At 44.6% G+C, this 19,928-nt stretch overlaps 1 protein-coding gene across 2 annotated transcripts in view; it reads right to left on the bottom strand.

The window, feature by feature from the left end:
* The window catches only part of NKAIN4 (sodium/potassium transporting ATPase interacting 4), a 149,870-nt gene that overhangs the window by 13,522 nt on the left and 116,420 nt on the right, over positions 1-19,928 (bottom strand). For both annotated transcript variants that reach the window (XM_069243188.1, XM_069243190.1), the window contains exons 4-5: positions 5,163-5,360; positions 2,991-3,051 (exon numbers count right to left, since the gene is read on the bottom strand). In XM_069243188.1, coding sequence (XP_069099289.1) covers positions 2,991-3,051; positions 5,163-5,360 — 259 coding nt within the window. The remainder of the gene's footprint in view (positions 1-2,990; positions 3,052-5,162; positions 5,361-19,928) is intronic.

Genomic DNA, 19,928 nt, shown 5'->3' with positions numbered 1-19,928 from the left:
GAGAAGAGATGCGTGGAAGTGGCCTAACAAATGTTCAGAGCGTGATTCCTTTGTCTGTAATTGCTGCAGATTAAAGGGAGACTTAACCCAGAAAACCTGCTTCAAGGTGAATCTTTACATCTCAACAGTCTAAATGGGTGGGTCCTTGAGGAAGCCTCTCCTCACCTTCCTCCATAAGAGCCTGTGAGTGTGTGGACCTCTCATGTCTTTGTTCCTTAATAGCCTCTGTGTACTGAAACCCTCATATGACTATACTCAAATTTTGCTAAAGAAAAATGTGCCCCCCATCCAGTAAAATACCAGAAAATCTAGGGTAACCAGGTGTCCCAGATCTGTCGGGAAAGTAATATTTTTTTCACAGTCTGTCCTAGCAAATTGAAATAAATTCAGCACATGTCCCACTTTTCAGAGACAGTTGACTGAACAAAAAGGAATAAGAATTTTCATGTGCACCAGTGCAGAGTTAGCAGCCCCAGGCAAAATGCAGTTTAATTAAAACAGATGATACTAGCTGCTTTTATTTCCCTTTCTACCTCATTATCTGTGTTTTCTATGTTGTTTACTGCTGTTAAGTCATTCTACCTTCTTCGTTTAATGCACGGTTGTAGTCCTACTTCTGTGTTTCTGCAATGTCCCAGCTTTTGGTTTTTAAAATCTGGTCATCCTTGAGGAAGCCAAACATAGTGTAACGGTTGTACATTTCACGCCTCTGCCAGAACCATATGTTACAGGCAAACTGCGTGTCCCGAGCCTTTGCCATGACCATTTGTTACAGGAAAAAAGGCTTGCAGACTAGGGAAGGATTACTCATTCTTTCCTTTAAGTGGATTAGGACAGTTTCTACTTTTAACAATTTTGATATTGTTCTGCAGTGTTACAAGGGATTGGAACTGATTGGATAAGGGTTAAAGTTCACAGACACATGACTGTGGAGCTGGGCAAGAACATTTTTTTCAGTCCTGTGACTCTGTGGGATGGTCATACTGAAAAGATCCTTTGCAAATTTTCAAAGGTGCTGAGAAATTATGAACTTGGGGTGCTGGTATACTGCCCGAAGGAGCAGTGATAAGCATGAGTCCACTGAGTTGGGGTCAGTAGACTCTACACACGCTGGAATAAGCCAAGGAAGAGGCAAGGAAGTGCCTGCTCCCCTGGCGTACTGCTGGATGACATACCCAGGGAAGGGGAACTTTTGAGTGGCCTGTGACAGACTGGAGACTTCAGGCTTCAGTTCACTGCTGTCATTCATGCCAGACTTCAGGGCAGAACTGATAAAATCCATCCATCTATCACTTTCAGCTTCATCCGGTTCATAGAGTCTTGGAGGTGGACCACTCAGCAGGCAAAACATTCAGACAAGTGGGCTGATGCTCAGAGCTGTTCGTACATAACGCACGTAATATATGTTATACATCCTCAGGTAGCGTGTTTTACAGCTTTTATGCTGTCACTGCCTTAAGCGTAAACATTTTTTATTATGTCCTTTTGCAAATTGATCTTTGAACTACTAGTTTGCAGCGCCCACACACATTTTAAACTTCACAAAACAGATCTATTTGACTGGTTGGTTTTTAAAAATAGCTGGTTTTCCACTCTCTGGAGAATGCACGGTATGTCCCCATTCAACAGATAATTGAAATAAATTACTTTCCTCTTGCCCATGATGAACATTCCCTGTCACCCCACTAGTTTGATCCGTTTCTGTGAATGTGTAGCATGTTGAGTGCAGGGGTCCGAGACAAGCACCACTATTTTTCCAGTAACTAGTTAAGAGAAGAACTGATCTAGTCAAGGATAGTTACCCGACCAACAGCAAGGACTCCCATGCCTTGTAGAAGAGTTTGTTCATTCTTGCACTCTAGGTTGTCACACACTCACCCCTTCACATGGGCAAGACCAGGATTGTCATTGATATCTGTTCCCTTTGATTCAGTGTTCATGCATTTACAAACATGGTGCCAGTTCAGCCCTTGCTTAAGGTTAACATGTGAAATGTCAAAAGGGTTTTTACAAGTGTTTTGGTCACCATGGCGTTGTTACCTTTCGGTGTGGGGGATTGGGGGCAGGGTGTAAAACAGTAAGGCCCCCCCATTAAGAGAAGCCAGATAGGTATCCCTGGGTGTCGGGGTATGCTCTGTTTAACAACTTGGGGTCTGGTGAGTAGACAAGGCTCTCCAAAGGTAAATGGCAGTCTCCTCACCACCCAGATCCCCTCTCCGACCCTGGCCCTACAACCCCTGATCTGCACCAACATCCTTGCAGATACTTACACCTGCTCAAAAGAGGTGGTAATATCCACGAATTGGGGAAAAACTGTGTTAAACTGCTTGGAAATTCCAGGTTTTGCCATTTCCCCCCAATTCTGAAGAGTTTATCTCGTTTTATTTAACTCAAGGAGAGATGCTGACTAGAATAATTAATTCTGGCCCCAGTATCCTGCATTGAGTTAACAAATAACTCAGGAAGATTGTCTGTGTGTGTTAAGGCTATTATTACAGGTGTATCAGGCCATTTATCAAATAGAACCCTTATATGGCATGTCTGGAACCCAGCAGCACCAGGTCTCAGAATTTGGTACTTGGGTAAATTTTCAATTCCAACTTGATTCTGTTTTCTGCTTAAGAATGCAAATGTTGACAAAAAAGTGCCTGCAATCACTGCCTGATTTCTTATAACTGCCATCAAGTCTGGTCACCCAACTCCCTGAAGATTTTCAGTACCCCACAGAGATGCTGTGTCTGCCTGAACCAGAACTCTATACTCATGGTTTTGAAAGAGGCTAGATGTACCCAAACCCTGCCCCCAATATTCTGAAATAATCTGTCTGTACAGAAGACCACCCCTCTTATAGTTCTGGAAGAGTCTGGGACCCAGAGGCCTCTCTTTCTGCCTTGTCTGGATTGCCTTTACTATACTGTACTGAAAGAGCCTGACCTGTTTGTAGGAGACCCCATAGCTCGTGAAGGGATGAGGTGATGGGTGGTACTTACAGCTGTCCTCCTCCTCGGTGATGGCGCTGATGACGTAACAGGCATACACAAATCCAACGAGCTACAAAACAAGCGGGGGAAAGAGTAAAAATTACCATAGTGTGATCATTACCGGAACTCACTCGCCACCTACATAACAATCTAACACCTTCCGGAAGCACTCATCTTCCTACAGCCTAGTAGCCACTCCTTACGTAGGTACTGACACTACTACATACATTTAGTCTTTACTCACTGATGTTTTGCTCTTACTAGATATCATTTCTCAATCTATACTGAAACATTCAACTTACTTCATATAAGTATTCACTCCTTATGGAGGGTCTGTTCTTCCTATGTTTGGTAACTCACTCTTTACAGAGGAACTCCTCTCCCAGTGTAATGCCACTCACTCCTTATGAGGCACTCTACTTTAGTACACAATAACTCACTCCTTACGGAGGCTCTATCCCTTTAACATTATTCACTCACTACCGCTCTTCTCACCCTTCTAAGTACATTACTCACTCCCTATTGAGGCAGTCGTCCTGTTTCATTTAACTCATTCATAAATGGACCCCCACCTACCCACACAAAATGGGGTACCCTTTGGAGCCCCTCACCCACCTTTGTGCCATTGGACACTCCTTAATGATGGGCTTATTTCGGTAAACACCATTTATACACATTATCTAGTTCCTAAAAGTATTCATTTTGCTTAGAATCCCTCACACTCTTCCATTTCAGTACTCACATCTTCATGAGGTGCCCCTCCTTCTACAAACCACTGATCAGCCTTTACTAGGACTATCACCCATCCACACACCATCACCTTTGTCTTTACAGAACCACTCACCTGCCTAAATAATATTTCTCACTCTTTACTGAGACAGTGGCCCTCAAACACATCATAAGTCTCTCCTCACTGAAGTTCTCAACTTTCTACATATTGTGTCACGCCTTACACCTAACATGACATTACTCAAACCTTGTGCATGCACTTATCCTATCACATACATATAATAACTCGTTTGCTAATATGCGTTCATACTCTTAACTGCTATAAGGTTGTCTCTATAGAGTATCTCCCCTTCTTGCATACCATAACCCACTCCTAGTTGGTGTTCCAACCTTCAAATATAGCACTAGATGCTCTTCGCCAATGGTGCTTAATTCTGACATACCATAACTGACACTTTTGTTGCAACACTAAACATTCTATATACCATAACACAGCCCAGAAAGAGACATTGCTATTCTCCTGCATGCTACACGACTCTAACCAAAGTACTTGAGATCCTACATACCATTTCTCATACCTTACTTGGTAGTCAACCTATTACATACCATACCTTTGTCTATACTACATCTCAGACCTTCCTTTAGCCATCATCTTCTTCATTAATGTAATTCACTCCTTATGGAAGCATCAACTCATGCATTCAATTATTGCATCTTTAAGGATATATCCATCCATGTACGTATAACATTACCCACTTTCACAGAAATACTGACATATTGCATTCCACTCCTATCTACGAGTGCTCACTCCTAACTGAGGCACTTTTTGGTCTCTTTTACCAACGTACACCTTACAGAGGAACTCATCATCTAAAATTGTCCAACACAGAATAAATCGTTGCAAACATGAGGCTCACCCTCCATGGTACCATAATTTTAGCTTTACCGAGGTACTCTCCAACCTATGTACCAGAACTTGTTATTTACTGCATACCATAACTTGAGCCTACTGTCATACTCAGAATCTTATGTGACAATTCTTGCATACACCAAACTTACATTAACTTTAGCTTTACTGAGAAACTATCCAACCTATGTTCCAGAACGTATTTACCATGTACTATAACTTGACTCTAACCAGCTTCTCACACTCTTATGAGACAAAACTTACTTGCACCACAATTACTATAGCTTTAATGTCCACTATCTAACCTATGTATTATGCTGTACAGCTTGCTGCATACTAAAACTAGACTCTATCGAGGTAATCACACTCTCACATTTCTAAAATTACTTGAACCAAATTTACAAGATTACTAGGATACGAATTTAAGGGATTCGAAAAAGGAACACCATAAATTTGTTGATAAAGCGTATTTCCAGTGGCACTGAGAGAGACGCATTTACTGAGCCAGCCTGCGGGATTCCCACACAAAAAGACTGACATCTTACCGCTATGAGGATCTGGAAGGCGCTATGCAGGACCTCGATGTACTGGTACTCCACCACACAGTTGACGATGGAGATGTAGGACTGGGCATCCACCCCTTTTATGGCAGCCAGGGACTCCTCCTTACGCTGGCAGCCAGGACCATGTTCGCTCCACCACGACTGGTGGTGGGAGATGTTAAAGGTGAGCAGCTCGCTCTCCTAAAGGAGGAAACACAACCTGTTGTTATAGAGACTGGGGTGGGGCTTTAATGAACACTACGACGAAGACCCTGGGTTTGCGGCAGGCTGGTTTATGCAGTGCTTATATTGTAAACAAAAAGGTGCGGGTGCCCAAAGCCCTCCTCTGAAGCCTGCTTCAATTAAATGTGCGACTACAAAATACTGAGGCAGCGTAATCCTGAAGCCATCTTGGGCCTTTTCAATCCATTTACAGCCACTCCCTGCCCCTTCAGCTCACTTTTGTAGCATTCTGCTTTCTTCCATTGTGACACTTTTTCCTCTTCCTCCATCTTTCCCATATGTGTCTTTTGTTCTCAATAAATACTTGACGCAGAAAAATAAGCACTGGCCCTCAAATATAAGTGCTGGTGCCCCACACCGGAAACAACAAGCACAAATTAAGCACTGGTTTTATGGAGACAAAGGGAGGTGTTAATAAGGCACAGTAGCGGCCCATTACTGTTACTGTATGGGTGGAGTCACTCGCATAGCAGGCTTTTGACTGGCAGAAACCTGTGAACATCTGTATGGGCTGAGGCAAATCAAAGTTGGCATTGAATGTTCAGGAACTGTTGTTTTTTTAACAAACAATTATGGGAACTGGTTTGGTAGGATTAAAAAAAAACATGTGTATGTAGGTCCCAATATTTCCAGCCTATTTTAACCTCGTGATACATCTGCACATCAAACAATATGGGCTGTGTTCCCGTTGGACCTATATCATTTCCCTGCATCTAAACATTTGCCCTAGAAGTAGTGTGTTGTAAGAACAGAGCTATCAAGTTTCTTTTATTACTGCAGGAATAACTAATTCAGTCCTGCTTCGTTGTTTGCATTCTGGTATTTGCAGCCCTAAATGTATAATGGGACAAGCATGGCTGACTACAAGTACGAGAATGCAAAGGAAACAAGCATTTGCAATGTAATGGGTCTTGTACTTCCTCCAGTTAGAGTTATGGGCATTGTAAATACCTAACTGGACTTTTCTTGCCACATAAATTGAAAATGAAAAGTAGAACAGTTGACACAAGTGAGCCAATTCAAAGCGCCATGAGCATGAGCACGAAGGAGAGACACAAAAGGAAAAAGAAGTTCGCTCGCAGTCAAACATATCAGCAATCGTGCAATTTTCCATGAAACAGGGTCGGTGTTCAAGGTGGAAACCAAACAGCCCCAAGGCAGGACAAACGTAAAGCATTTACCAATGATGACAAAGGATTTTTGAAAGCAAACCCACAAACGAATGAAAGTGATGGGCATGAGGTGGGTGTGGTTAAAAGCCCACAATACTTATAAGAGGTCAAAGCACTTGCACGCTCGACCTAAAAAGATAGGCTAGAAGAGCTGCTAATGCATGGGCCTAAGAAAAGCGAGAGCTTTATAAGTAATTAGATTTATATTTTTCACTTGATGTGATATTTCTGTGTCGATGTATGTATTTAATGTTCTTATGTCATAATTACACTGCCCCTGGTTTTGTTACAACAGCTGCCTTCTAGTGTTGAAAGCCACTACAATCAAGGTAATTTGTCTCCTTTAAGCTTACAAAGTATTTAGTAGCAAGAGGATTATGGATCTCTTGTGGGTTCTGGACATCCCAGTTACAGAAACACAAGTCAATGTTTGAGATGTGACAAGAGATTGTTCACGCCACACACTGTCTCTTCCTATTTACATCTTCCTATTTATAAAGCTCCCACCTCTAGCATCAAACTCTTTCCTACTTCTTTCTATTAATACTTTGTTTTACATATTGTCTTTCGTGCTCTGTAGATTCCACAACCAGTATACTTCCTTATTTACACCCCAACAGTTCATAATTCACCTTTCCATCCTGGTTCTTTTTCCCCCTCCACCCTAGGTGTGTCCTCCTTGTCCTAATCATTATTGATACCCCCTTCCTTACCTCTCTCGACCTCATACTGTACACCTACATTGTACGCTAGCTCAGTGCTTAATTTGTAAATACAAATGTGCCAGTGCCCAAAGCTCTCCTCTGAAACTAGCAGCTGCTGAAATTAAATGTGAGAGCACGGAATAGTGAGGCAGTGTAATCCTGAAGCTATCGTGGGCCTCTTTAATTCATTTACAGCCATTCCCTGCCCCTTCAGCTCACTCTTGCAGCTTTCTGCCTTCTCGCTTTATGATGCTTTTTTTGTTTTCCTCTTCCTCCATCTTCTTCATATGTGTCTTTTGCTCGCAGGAAATGCCTGAGGCAGAAGAATAAGTGCAGACTCTCAAAAATAAGTGGCGTTCCCAGCACCAGAAACCACTGGCACAAATTAGGCACTGCTCTAGCTGCTACACTGTCTCCTCCTTTCTGTAGTGCTTTCTCTCCAGTTCTGTATTTACACTCCTTATATATGATGCCCCATCTACTCTCCTTTATTTATCTCTCACTTTTCAACATTCTGGTCCTAACTAACACCAAGGGATCCAGTCCACTGTGCAAGTCTTGAGTCGGAAGTCGGGGTACCTGATTTAAACATGTCGGCCCTCATTGCAGAAACGTTTCCCCTGAAATGTACACTCAGATCATTGGGTAGAAATTGTCGGGGACTGAGAGATTTACTGCCCAACCCCAGACTTTGGAGGGGGTGCAGGGGTCTATATCCCCCATCACCTCTAGACTTTAAAGTGGAAAGTGAAGACACAACATGTCTCTCTGAAGACATGATGCACATCCCCTAAGCCTCCTTGAAGGGCTATAACCTGAGGAACAAACTCTCTATGAAGGCTCCAAAACCTTTTTATTTTGTCAGTTATATAAACATGGTCATAGGTTTCAGCCTCTCCTAAACAGATTGTTTCCTTGAGACATGCAAGCTAGCAGAATAAAGGAAGGCAGAAGATTCTATTTTTATGTTAATATTACTGGTTGCTTGGCTGACTTGAGAAAAAAAGGATTTTACGAGAAGCTCAACACATCAATGACCTCAATTATATAATTAGCAAAAAATGTAGGGGGTCTCGGAGTTTGCTCCTTGAGTTTCAGCTCGCCAAGGTGACACTTCGGAAGTGAAGCATGATTTCAGGCAGGAGTGTTCTCTCACTATGTTGGATCTTCTGTGTGTGTGTGAAAACATTCCAAACAGAAAAGCACACCTTTTAAGTCTTATGACTACACACATGTTTACATGTGTGGTTAGTGTCTATTTCTTTGTGTGTAATAAGTGTATTTACTGAACTCCATACACTAACACTAATTGAATAACAGTAATTCTAGAGCTGAACACAAAGTCCTGATCTTTGGTGTTAAACGGAAGCGAGAAGGCTATAACACTCCAGTGTTAGAACTGCACAATGTGCATTCCTGGATTCAAATCCCAGCTTCTCCGCTTGAGCAAACTGTGTGACCCATGGCCCATCACTCTATTTCACTATGCATCATTGTCCCTAGCTATCCAGTTTGACAGCACATTTCAGTATAGGATCTGTACTCTTCCCAAAAGCTTACCTTGCAGAAGGCTAATATAAAATATTATTATTTCACATTTAATAACAATGGAGGCTATGTAAACAAAGAATATGACAAACTGACGCGTTTTGAGTAATGATGTCAGGGCACAGGCTATTCCTGAATGTTTCATGTTTTAAAAACAAATCACTTTCCCTAATTTAATTCATGAAATACACTGAGAAATGTTGAAAACTTTACATATATTTTCATTTTAAAGTCTTTTATCATTACTTTTGTTGCCTGATTTACATCTTTTATGGCTCAGCTCGTGCTTTTGCTCCGAGAGCCAGACCACTGGCTTGGTGCTCCCCAAGGCTTTTCATGCCTCTCATAGAAATTTAGGGCCTTATTACGACCCTGGCGTAAATGACCGCCAGGGTTGCGGTGGCGGTCGGACCACCGCCAATGCAGTGGTCTGACCATCCCTTTACGATCATGGCTGTAGCGCCGCGGTTGGACCGCCAGCACTGCCACTTTTCGTCACCACGACGGTGTGGCGGTGCTGGCGGTCCTAATCTGCCACAGCCGAGATGCAAGCAGCGCTGCCCAGGGGATTACGACTCCCATCTCCACCTTCAGTTTCATGGCAGTAGCACCGCCATGAAACAGCTGGCAGAGACAGGGTGCAGGGTGCCCCCGTGAGAGCCCTGCACTGCCCACGCACTTGGCATGGGCAGTGCAGGGGCCCCCTTGCCAGCCCCCGACGGGTGCTGGTGCACCCCACACACTACAGCATTGCTGCTGGCTCTATTATAAGCCAGAGACAATGCTGTAGGCCGTTTTCCGCCCGCTGACCCAGCGGAAAACTCGTAATGGGGTCAGCAGGGAGGCAGCTGCACTGGCAGCAACCTACTCTTGGGTACTTTGGCGGATGGGCTCTTCCGTCCGCCGAATTCAAAATGAGGGCCTTAGAGTCTTTTCGACCTTTGCTGAGGTCTACCATGGTGACATGGATGTTCTGCCCCCATCTTGTCCATGGAAGCGTGGAGATCCTTGCCCTTAGAAGGCAAAAGGGTCATAAAAAGTGGCAGTGTAATTGTAATTGTATTTATATAGTGCTTACTACCCCTTACGAAGCGTTGAATCACTTTTTGGCAAGTAGCATCCTCCTCCGGAACCCAAAAAGGAATAGAGGTGGATTAGTATAAGAAACATATGAGTTAATCTGAGCAGTGGGCATACAAGTCTGTTAATTGGATTGAATGGGATAATGGAGGCATGGAAGAGGGCAGTGTGTGTGTGCAAACTTGAAGACCACTGCAGGAAGACGCACACCCTGCCACAGCAAGAGGGTAGAGAAAGGGACAGTGTGCTACCCCTGAAGCCCACAGCAGGGGGATTCACGCACAGCCACAGCAAGAGGGTAGAGGAAGGGTCAGTGGGTTGCATCTTGAGCCCACAGTTTGGAGATTCACACCCAGGCTGAGCAATAGGGCAGAGAAAGGGTAATTGTTCTGCCCAGTGGCGTAACACAACTTAACGCCCCTCCCCCACCTCCCTGTAAAGTACCTGTAGAGGGGCCACCCATTCACTGTGTACTCTGCTAAGGGGGGCCCCTGCAGCTCGAGAGCCCCCTGCACCACGGAGGCTGCAGGGGCTTTGTTACACCAGTGGTGCTGTCCCTGAGAAACAAAGCATGGAGATTCACGCCTAGCCAGAGCAATGGGGCAGAGAAATGGGCAGTGGGCTACCACTAAAGACCACAGCAGGAATTTGAAGCTTAACAACAGCAATGGGGAAGAGAAAGGGACAGTGTGCTGCCTAGTGGTTAATTTGTAAATAAAAATGTGCCGGTGCCCAAAGCTCTCCTCTGAAATACGGTGCTGCTGCATTTAAATGTAGGAGCACGGAAACCATCTCGGGACTCTTTAATCTATTTACAGCCACTCCCTGACCCTTCAGCTCACTCTTGCAGCTTTCTGTTTTCTCCCATTGGGACGCTGTTCCGTTTTTCTCTTCCTCTGTCTTTCCCATATGTGCCTTTGCTCGCATTAAATGCCTGGTGCAGAAAAATAAGTGCCGACCCTAAAAAATAAGTTCAGGGAGACACTCCCTCGCCTCCCCATTGGAACCACCGGCTCAAATTAAGCACCGGTGCTGCCCCTAAAAATCGCAGCAGGGAGATTCATAGCTAACCTCAGCAACAGGGCAGAGGAAGGGGCAGTATGCTGCCCCTGAAGATTGTAGTAAGATGATTCACACCTAGCATCACCAATAGAGCGGAGAAATGGGCAGTGTGGTACCCTTGAAGACTGCAACAGGAAGTTTCACGCTGAGCCGGCAAGATAGAAGCTGCAACCCTTGTTGCAGCCGTCAGAGGGCCCTGCCCCCCTCACCAGACTCCTTCGGCACACATAGGTCTTCCTTGACCAGCATCAACCTTTTCTCTTGCGCAGCAGGCTCGCTCGCTCCACCAACCCCCACACTCCTCCTACCCACACAAACCCGAAGAGCCTGGAATATTTCTGACCTTTTCTTGCTCGTGCAGCTGGGAACAGATCTTGGGCGACATGAATAATTAAACTAGATACAAGACATCTGCCACGGTCCCTGCGTAATTATCTGAGCACATGTCACATCAGAGAGCTCGCTTTCAGCAGAACGTCCACTGTATCCCCCCCCGCCGCCCCCCCACAGCAAGACACCCCAGTCCACGTTCTTTTCGCTATATTTTAAGTACTCTTACGCCTCCGTTTGAGGGAGAAAGGGCAAGATGTTTAAAAACAAAGGCCCAGATTCTGGTCGGTGTCACGCAGCGCAGTGTAGCATCCAAAAAAGCTGCGCTGGGGACACGGAGAGAACAGGAGTGTTCCATATACAAACAGGAAATGGCTCTTTCCCTCCCTCTCCCTAGCACCCTCGCTGATTACAACTAACTTAGCGCCGTAATGCTAGGGTGTGCGCGTGAGTCTAGCATAGGTTTTGCACAGGAACTGTATTCTTCCTTTACAAAATACTATGCCTAGACAAGTGCAAATGCTTTTCCCACTTTGTATGGGTGCTGTACAGTGCTGCACACATGCAAAGTCGGAAAAACAGGGGGAAATGAAAACATTTCTCTGTTGTGTGCCCACTTTTAAAAGGCATTAATTTTTGGCGCTAAACCCTTCCTTCTGATCTTTCAGAATTGGGTTTAGCATCAAAAAGCATAGCTGGAAGCACAGGTACGCCCATGTACCACCCAGGTAACGCTCCCTTGATGCAAAGTAACACAATTGTGTGTTACTTTGCCACAGAAACCAATGCAAATATCAATTTGTGCTGGTTTGTGAATGCCCCAAAAAGTTAAGCGTCGGTTTAGCATTAAAAAAGCAGCGCTAAACTGACGCTAAACCTTTGAGAATCTGGGCCAGAATATAATAGTGATCCGTTCAGCGGCTTCCCGTTTGGCTCTCAGCAGGGAAGTGAACAGAGGCAGAAAGATGTCAGAACTCACAGATATATGCTTTGAAATCTTTGGACGAAGCAGAAAAAAGTTATAGGACCCACAGAACCTGTGGCGAATCATTTGTATACATTGTGGCTGAAGGTGCTGTGGAGGTCGCAGATGGCAACTCAGTGCTATTCATGTACAACAAGGGTAGATTCCACAGCAGCATGCAGGGGCATATTTACAAACAGTGTGCTCCTGCACGCTTCACCAGGGTGTGCCCCCTGAATATCTAATCAACAATATCAATGGTACTTAATATGGAGGACAGAGTATTGAAAAGAAAATATTTACCGGTTAGTAAATCCAGATTTTCCAAACCTAACTCCACATACTTGTACCTATGCGGTACATTCATCTTCAAGGTACATCAATGTGGAGTTAGGAATAGTAAACCTACATGCACTTACTTTTCGATATTTCGATACTCAGTAGCGCAAACTTCACCAGCGATATGAAAGCCAATGACTCTAAGTATGAAACTTAAATAACACTTTTAGGGCCAGATGTAGCAAATGTTTTTATCCATTCTGTGTCTATGGGAAAAAGTGTTCGTACATATGGCCCTTAGTTCCCTAAGTGTTGTGAGTCCATCTGGCCCCAGTCGCTAGAAGGGTTGTATGTGTATGTAAGCAATAGTACGGGATGAGTGCAAACCGTGCTGGAAAGCAACAGAACATTGAAGAGCGTACAATGGCCCTGGGTATAATTCAAGATAATTTACAGGGAGCAGGCTATATGTAGAATACTATAGGGTAGACGGTGGTGCTGAGGGTAGAACTGGAACAGAAAATAGGCCTGGACCTAAAAATAACTGTGGCCCAATAAGTGAAACGGATACCTAAAAAAATGGCCCACGTCTGCAAATCAGGGCAGCTTTGAGCCTGTCAGACACCGTGTTTTGCAAGGTAACCGAAACTGCATGCATATGTGCTTGCTGGAGGCAATGTATGAGGCAATGTAACAGTTCTTAATTTGTAAATAAAAATGTGCCGGTGCCCAATTCCTCCTCTTAAACACGCGGCTGCTGCAATTAAATGAGTGAACACAGAATACTAAGGCAGCATAATCCTGAAGCCATCTCGGGTCTCTTCAATCCATTTGCAGCCACTCCCTGCCCCTTCTGCTCACTCTTGCAGCTTTATGCTTTCTCTCATTGTGATGTTTTTTTCATTTTTCTCTTCCTCCGTCTTTCACATGTGTCTTTTGCTTGCAGTACATGCTTGAAACAGAAAAATAAGTGCCGGCCTAAAAAATAAGTGCCGGTGCTCTGCACCGGAAACAACAAGCATAATATAAAGAAAATCAACAGTAACAACTGGCCCAGTAGACCATAAAACAGGCCCACCGGACCATAAAACAGGCCCACAAACAGCCCAAAAAAAACCAACATTTACCTGCCAGACCAGCCTATTAGGCACTGCCTGGTTGCACTATAGGCCAGTCCAACAGTGGTGGTGCCCTCAGAAGAGATATCTATTCAATTTCTTTCTAAATGATGAAGCATTTTTGATGTTGTTGGGTACATTGCTTCCGATCATTGGGCATGGATGTCCAAAGGTTGCCTTTAGTTGCTTTCGCTTTCCTTTTCTTTGTTTCCAGGGTGATCATGTTCTAGCTTCTGGGATGTCATTGTCTGCTGTGATATATTTGGCACCTTGGTCACAGGAAGGGGCCACTCACCCCAGCACTCAAAGCCATTCTCAATACCACATTTATAAACCAAACAACAGTTAGCATGCACTTCTTCCACCTGCAATCCACCTACAAAACAATGTTCTTCAAGACCAGAGCACAAGCCTCCTGACAACATGTGAAACAGGCTCTGGCATGCACCAAGTGAGATGAACCACCTCCTTTGAACTGGTTCATGAGCCTCCTTAAGCACAATGAGCAGCCAAGATATGGCTCTTAATGCGCCTAAACAGCCCAGACCAAAAGTGGTTGCGCTGCTAGAGGTCGTGCATGCACCAGGAGATCACACAAGTGGCAAACACAACCTGATGGGGTGCAAAGGGCTCTCTGAAGGAAGCCAGATCTTAGGGTCACCCGAGTACTGGTAAAGCAGCAAAACATGCTTTCACGGTACATCCAGAAGTTGGGTACCTGTGGATGCTAAACATTAAGGGGATAGCAAATTTCCAAACAAAATGCGAAGTGCTTGGTCACTGGAACTAAAACATCTGGCAACATCACCCTACTGTTAGTAACACTCCAATGGCAATAGAGTGTGGATTTCTTTCCCCTAAGTCTAGTCATCACCACCATGCATTCAATCGTTAGCAATGAGTTGAAACTGCTTCTCTTACAAAGACTCTTCTTGTCTGGCACCTACTACATTTTTCAATCAGATGGGGTCTTCCCCTTTGACGTTTACTTCAAATTTCTCTCCTCATTGTTGCCTCGCCCTTACAACCTTGCCTCCCTCCCCCACCTGTCTTTGGCTCTCCTGTCATGCTTAATCTTTCCTATGATGCCAAGGCACGTTTATTTTAATCATTTTACCTTCCCCCTGATCTCTGTCATGTAGATACCTCTTCTGCTGCACAAATTGCAACCTCAAGTTTCTCTGAATCTTGATTTATTTCAGGCCCTTTTGTACTCTTCTGTATATATTCTATTATGATTCCATTCTTTTATATATGTTGCTTTCTTTGTTAAGCTGCTATGGCCTAACTCAATCAGGTAACTTTCGACATTTTTCCACGCAAAGCACTGCAAGGCTTTTGGACCAGGTCCCAGACACACAAAACTACATAAATAACAATAAATGGATACAACAAATAGGATGATTGTTTCACATGAAATCAGAACCATCACCCCTATACGCACCAAAAAACAGTTCTTCACTTCCCTATACTTAGTGTGTAGCTCACTGGTCACTACAAGGGATGCTTTACTTCCTCAGTGACTGTAGGGGTATAATGCAGGTTCCTGCAGCCTTGGCAGGACACCGGGTGCACACCCTTCAGGGTCTCCAATTGAATCTAAGGCCTATAAATAGGTGTGAGATGCAGGAGTTTGATGCCATGTGCACATTCTGCAGGGAGCCTCCTCAGTCTCCGTTAAGCAAGGGGTGGCTGGTGGTTACTGGTCCCTCTGGAGCAGGGCAGGCCCTCTTTCAAGGACACCTTGATAGGACAGCTTGGTCTCCTCTATTTCTCACCTCTTTACTCAGTAGTGATGCACCTATCTGAATCATACAGCCAACCTCATGACTGCTTCTTAGTGCCTCCGATGAATGCCAAGGCTGGCGTCCAGCCTAGCTACAGCCAGTGCCTACCATGTAATGCAGAGGATGCCTACTGGTGAGGCAGTGAGGCTGATGGAGCCTGACATGTAGGCAGCACAACATGTCCTCATCAGCAAAGGCTGCTATCTGTACATAGTCTTTCTACCGTCTTTCATTCAGGTTTTCCCAGAACCAGGCCTGTTTGTACATTGAAACATTAAGCACAAAACACCTCCACCCCCTGTTCCATCTTGTCCACATTCTGCCTCCCTGGTGGTCCTGCTTGCTCTTTCCTGTCATTAACACGCAAGTACCTCGATGTACAGTGCCCTTGGTTTGATTAAAGATCTCCACTTTGATCCTCTAACCTGCTCTTCTAACCTAGCCCTCGCAAAACCACAGGAGCAATCTAATTCCCACACACCCACACTCTACACACAAGCACACACTCCACCTACTGAAACGTGTTCAGCTTCACACCTCCCAGCTGCCACCTCGCCTCCATTGCATCTGTCTGGCAAACTCTCACTAACAGCACCACTTCCCCTTCACACTCACTTCTCCACAACACGATCTGCTGGTATTGCACCACCTCAGTGGCACAGTCATGCTCCTCCCAACCACCACAGCCCTAAAAGCCAAGCCAGCGGTCTATGTCTCACATATGAGCAGACTCCCCATACATTTCTGCCTCCTGTACTCTGTATTCCTCATCTGATGACCCTAACTAAATACGCTTGTACTACAAATAGCTACTTGTTGGGTGTTTTGGCGCAGCACTATGTGCACGGCACACACGCACAGCCTGCACGTGCTCTGGAAAATGTTGTACCGCTTGCTTGGCCTAGATGCCGAGACTCAGTTCAGCTAGGAGTGCTTGACATCTGTGCATGCACGTAATGGTCTACAACCACGATGTTCACTGATGTTATGTTATGTTAGCAGATCTGTAGAGAGCACTACCACCTGGGAGGGTATCCTGGCACTAAGCAGAGGTGAGTCTAACCACATTTAGGGCCTAGTAGGACTACTCGAAAAGTCTGGTCTTCAGCTTCTTGCGTAATTCAAGAATTGAGGAGGAGGCTTTTATGTGTAATGGCAGGTCATTCCGTTCTTTAGAGTCAATGTAGGTGAATGCTCGACCACCAGATCTGGTTTTCCATATGTGTGGGATTTCTGCAAGTACGAGTCTGGACGAGCGGAGGTTTCTGCAAGATTTGTGAATTCATATGCAGCCACTGTAGTATGCTGGGCCAGATTTATGTAGTGCCTTGAAAGTGTGAGTGAGAAGATTGAATTGAGCTTGTGATTCCGTCAGGCAAGGTCTGAATGGTCTGTAGCCTTCTGGTGAGTTTTTTGTTGATCCCCAAATAGTGGGTACCATAGCCCAGCTTGCTTGTAACCACAACGTGTGTGATGGTTTTCCAGGTGGTGATTGGGAGCCATTTGGTGCCACAATGGCCTTTGCAAGGGTGGGCATTTGCTTTACAAAATGAAGGAAATTAGCGGCCATTTATAACTTTGCACCATGCATATATTTTCATTTCAAGAATGCACATCATACCGAATCAATCCGCTCTCTTGCCCTAAACTTCGCTTTTGTTATTCTACCTCCTGTTAGATGCTGGCCTACCGAGCACTTATTAGAAGGCCACTACATACACAATAGTCACCTACAGTTGCCATTTACTCTATTTGTTACGCGCCCCAAGTATGAGTCGGGCCAGTCAAGAATTAGTTACATGATTCTTGATATGACAAACTACTTATCAAAGGGAGAGGTATTTAGCTCATAATTTAAAATACATGTAATGCTGCACTAAAGGGCCACACTTCCAACACCCTCATATACTGGAATCTAGTATGTTAGTGGAAGGTAACGTCAATGGATGTTATTGAAAAATATCACAAAAAAGCTAAACCTCGATGCTTTAATAAACTTACTCCCCATGCCACCAACATGCATTCATACCTACTTCAGCTATACCACATCAACTACATCACAGTACTTGTCTCAGTGCAAAAGGCCATACAGTTGGCTATTTATCACTCTCCAACATTACTACAAAAACATTCAGAACAGCTTGACATCTATAACACAAGCAAACGACAAAGAATGCACAACCTCAGGGATACCTCTGCACCAAATGCAGCAAATTCATAGTAGATTCACCAGCACCACACCTGTAAGCAATTGAAAAATTGCCAAAATGCAATGTTAATGGTAGCAAATTGCTTGGCAACAGCACCAACATGTAACAAGAACACTTCTGCACTTAGGGCCATATGTACGAACACTTTTTCCCATAGACACAGAATGGGTAAAAACCTTTGCTACATCTGGCCCTAAAGAAGTACTTTAAACATATGAGGTGCAAATTAGCAAAACATGGTCGCTGTAACACACTTGAAATCACAAATCCTGCATCTCGAACGATAGCAGTGACAATACAAAACAACCCACTATACCCACAACACAATTCATGCAAGCACCACTGTTCCCTTTCACCGCCTGCAAGAGTTACACAGAGATAGCAATGTGCTTCGTTTAAACAACATGAAGCCACCCCACAATTCCTCTCTTAACTACACCATCTCTTGAATTTAAGGTATGAAAGTATGAAGTGTGAAAATTCTTGTATGTGCCAACCCTAAAATCAGAGCAAAGTGGAGCTGGACTCTTCCATGATTCAAAATCCATCCACCATAAATTCAACAGAACTCACCAATTACACAGTGAATGAACCAACACATCATGAAGGGCCTTCGCATGCCACTATACCACATCCCAACAAACACCACTAAACACAGGCAGACTGCCTCTGCACCTTACACACAACCAGAACACAGGAAACGCAACTGAATACCGACCTCAGTGCAGACAGCATTTACACAATTAAACACACTAGAAGCATCAAGTTTAATGCAATCAACATAGCAGTCGATGCTCTCCAGTGACAATATGCTGCTCTCAAACAGCATTAAACACTGTTTGAAAGCAGTACTCAAATAACACGCTCTCATTCAACCACACTAAATGGATCAACAACTTACTCTCATGCATCCGTCCCAGCCCCGAGTTGGAAATCATGTTGATCAGGGGCACTGATGCCCATCCCACCTGCTGATGCAAGGGTAACTTTGAAGGGAGAGATAAAAGGCTGCACCATTCTCCGATTTTTATTGTTCACCAACATGCATGTTGCTTGCCCGGCCTCACTGCTAAAGAACCACACCCATCCTTTCCTGTATGCATTGTTATTTCGCAGAATACTTCCATGGAGCAAATTCCAAACACTGACTATGTGGCATTCTCAACTTAACACTCAAATAGTACTGTCCTCTGCCAACAGCCATTCACGACTACCCTTCTCTGTTTCATTACCCCATCTCCAATCCCAGGCACATAGACACATCCACCACAAAGCTAAATGACAAAATACTAGAGAAGTGTCACTCTCAACAGCAGATTTATGTTGTTTCTGCCTTGGCCCTGCTCTCTCTCATTGTGCAAGTATCTACCAGCTTAAACAAGCGTACCTGCCTAACTTCATGGACCACGCATCCAGGACTGTATCTTGTATCAAACAGCTTAAACCTTTCCTCCAACTCTATGACTTTTGGTAGATGGTGCTGTCGCTGGTCCTTTCTAAAGCAGATTATGGCAACTCTGCCCTAGCTGGTGCTTCAGTCCACTTCTTGGCCCTTATCAAAGCTGCCATACACTCGGCAGCCAAACTCTCATCAGGAGAGTCAACAATCTGAGCGCAAACCCCTGCCCTCAAAACCTGCACTGGCTACCCCTGAGGCAGAATAAAATTTAAAGAGGCTTATATAACAAACAACACATTACTTCCCAACAAGCAACTTGACATCTACACTCCATAGACCTGGCTCAAACTCAACTTCAAAAGTTTGCACAATCTGACAACTGAAAGTAGGAAATTCAATCAGTGAAGGCACCAGCCGCAGAGCCAGGCAATCCAATACGGATGTGGGGCAGTGTAGCAAAAGCACTGAGGTCGAGAAGGAGGGGGGGACATGGTAAACTAGAACAGTGATTGGGCGGATGAAACTTCATAACCCAATATGGGACCTGTCTTCTGTGGCAAAACTCACATTTGGAGGGTGGGGCTACAGGAGACCCAGGGAAGCATGCATTAAAGAGCAGGGCAATAGATAGAAAGGATGTTGGGGTGTAATGTGTGGTAATAATAGACTGGAGGGACAGCTCTGTGGTAGTGCATGATCATAGTGTTTCATTTGGCAGCCATAACAACGCTTGAAGCCAGACTTGTAGGCAGGAACCTATCTGGATTATGCTACAGGGACTGCACAGAGTTTTATGTGGCCGGGGATCTTCTGTTCCACCTGACGATGTGCATGCCATGCCTCAGGTGGAGAACTGTTCCCCTGGCATGTCCA

Source organism: Pleurodeles waltl, chromosome 7, assembly GCF_031143425.1.
Source record: "Pleurodeles waltl isolate 20211129_DDA chromosome 7, aPleWal1.hap1.20221129, whole genome shotgun sequence".
Classification (NCBI taxonomy): domain Eukaryota; kingdom Metazoa; phylum Chordata; class Amphibia; order Caudata; family Salamandridae; genus Pleurodeles; species Pleurodeles waltl.
This window is presented reverse-complemented; position numbering and strand designations above follow the sequence as displayed.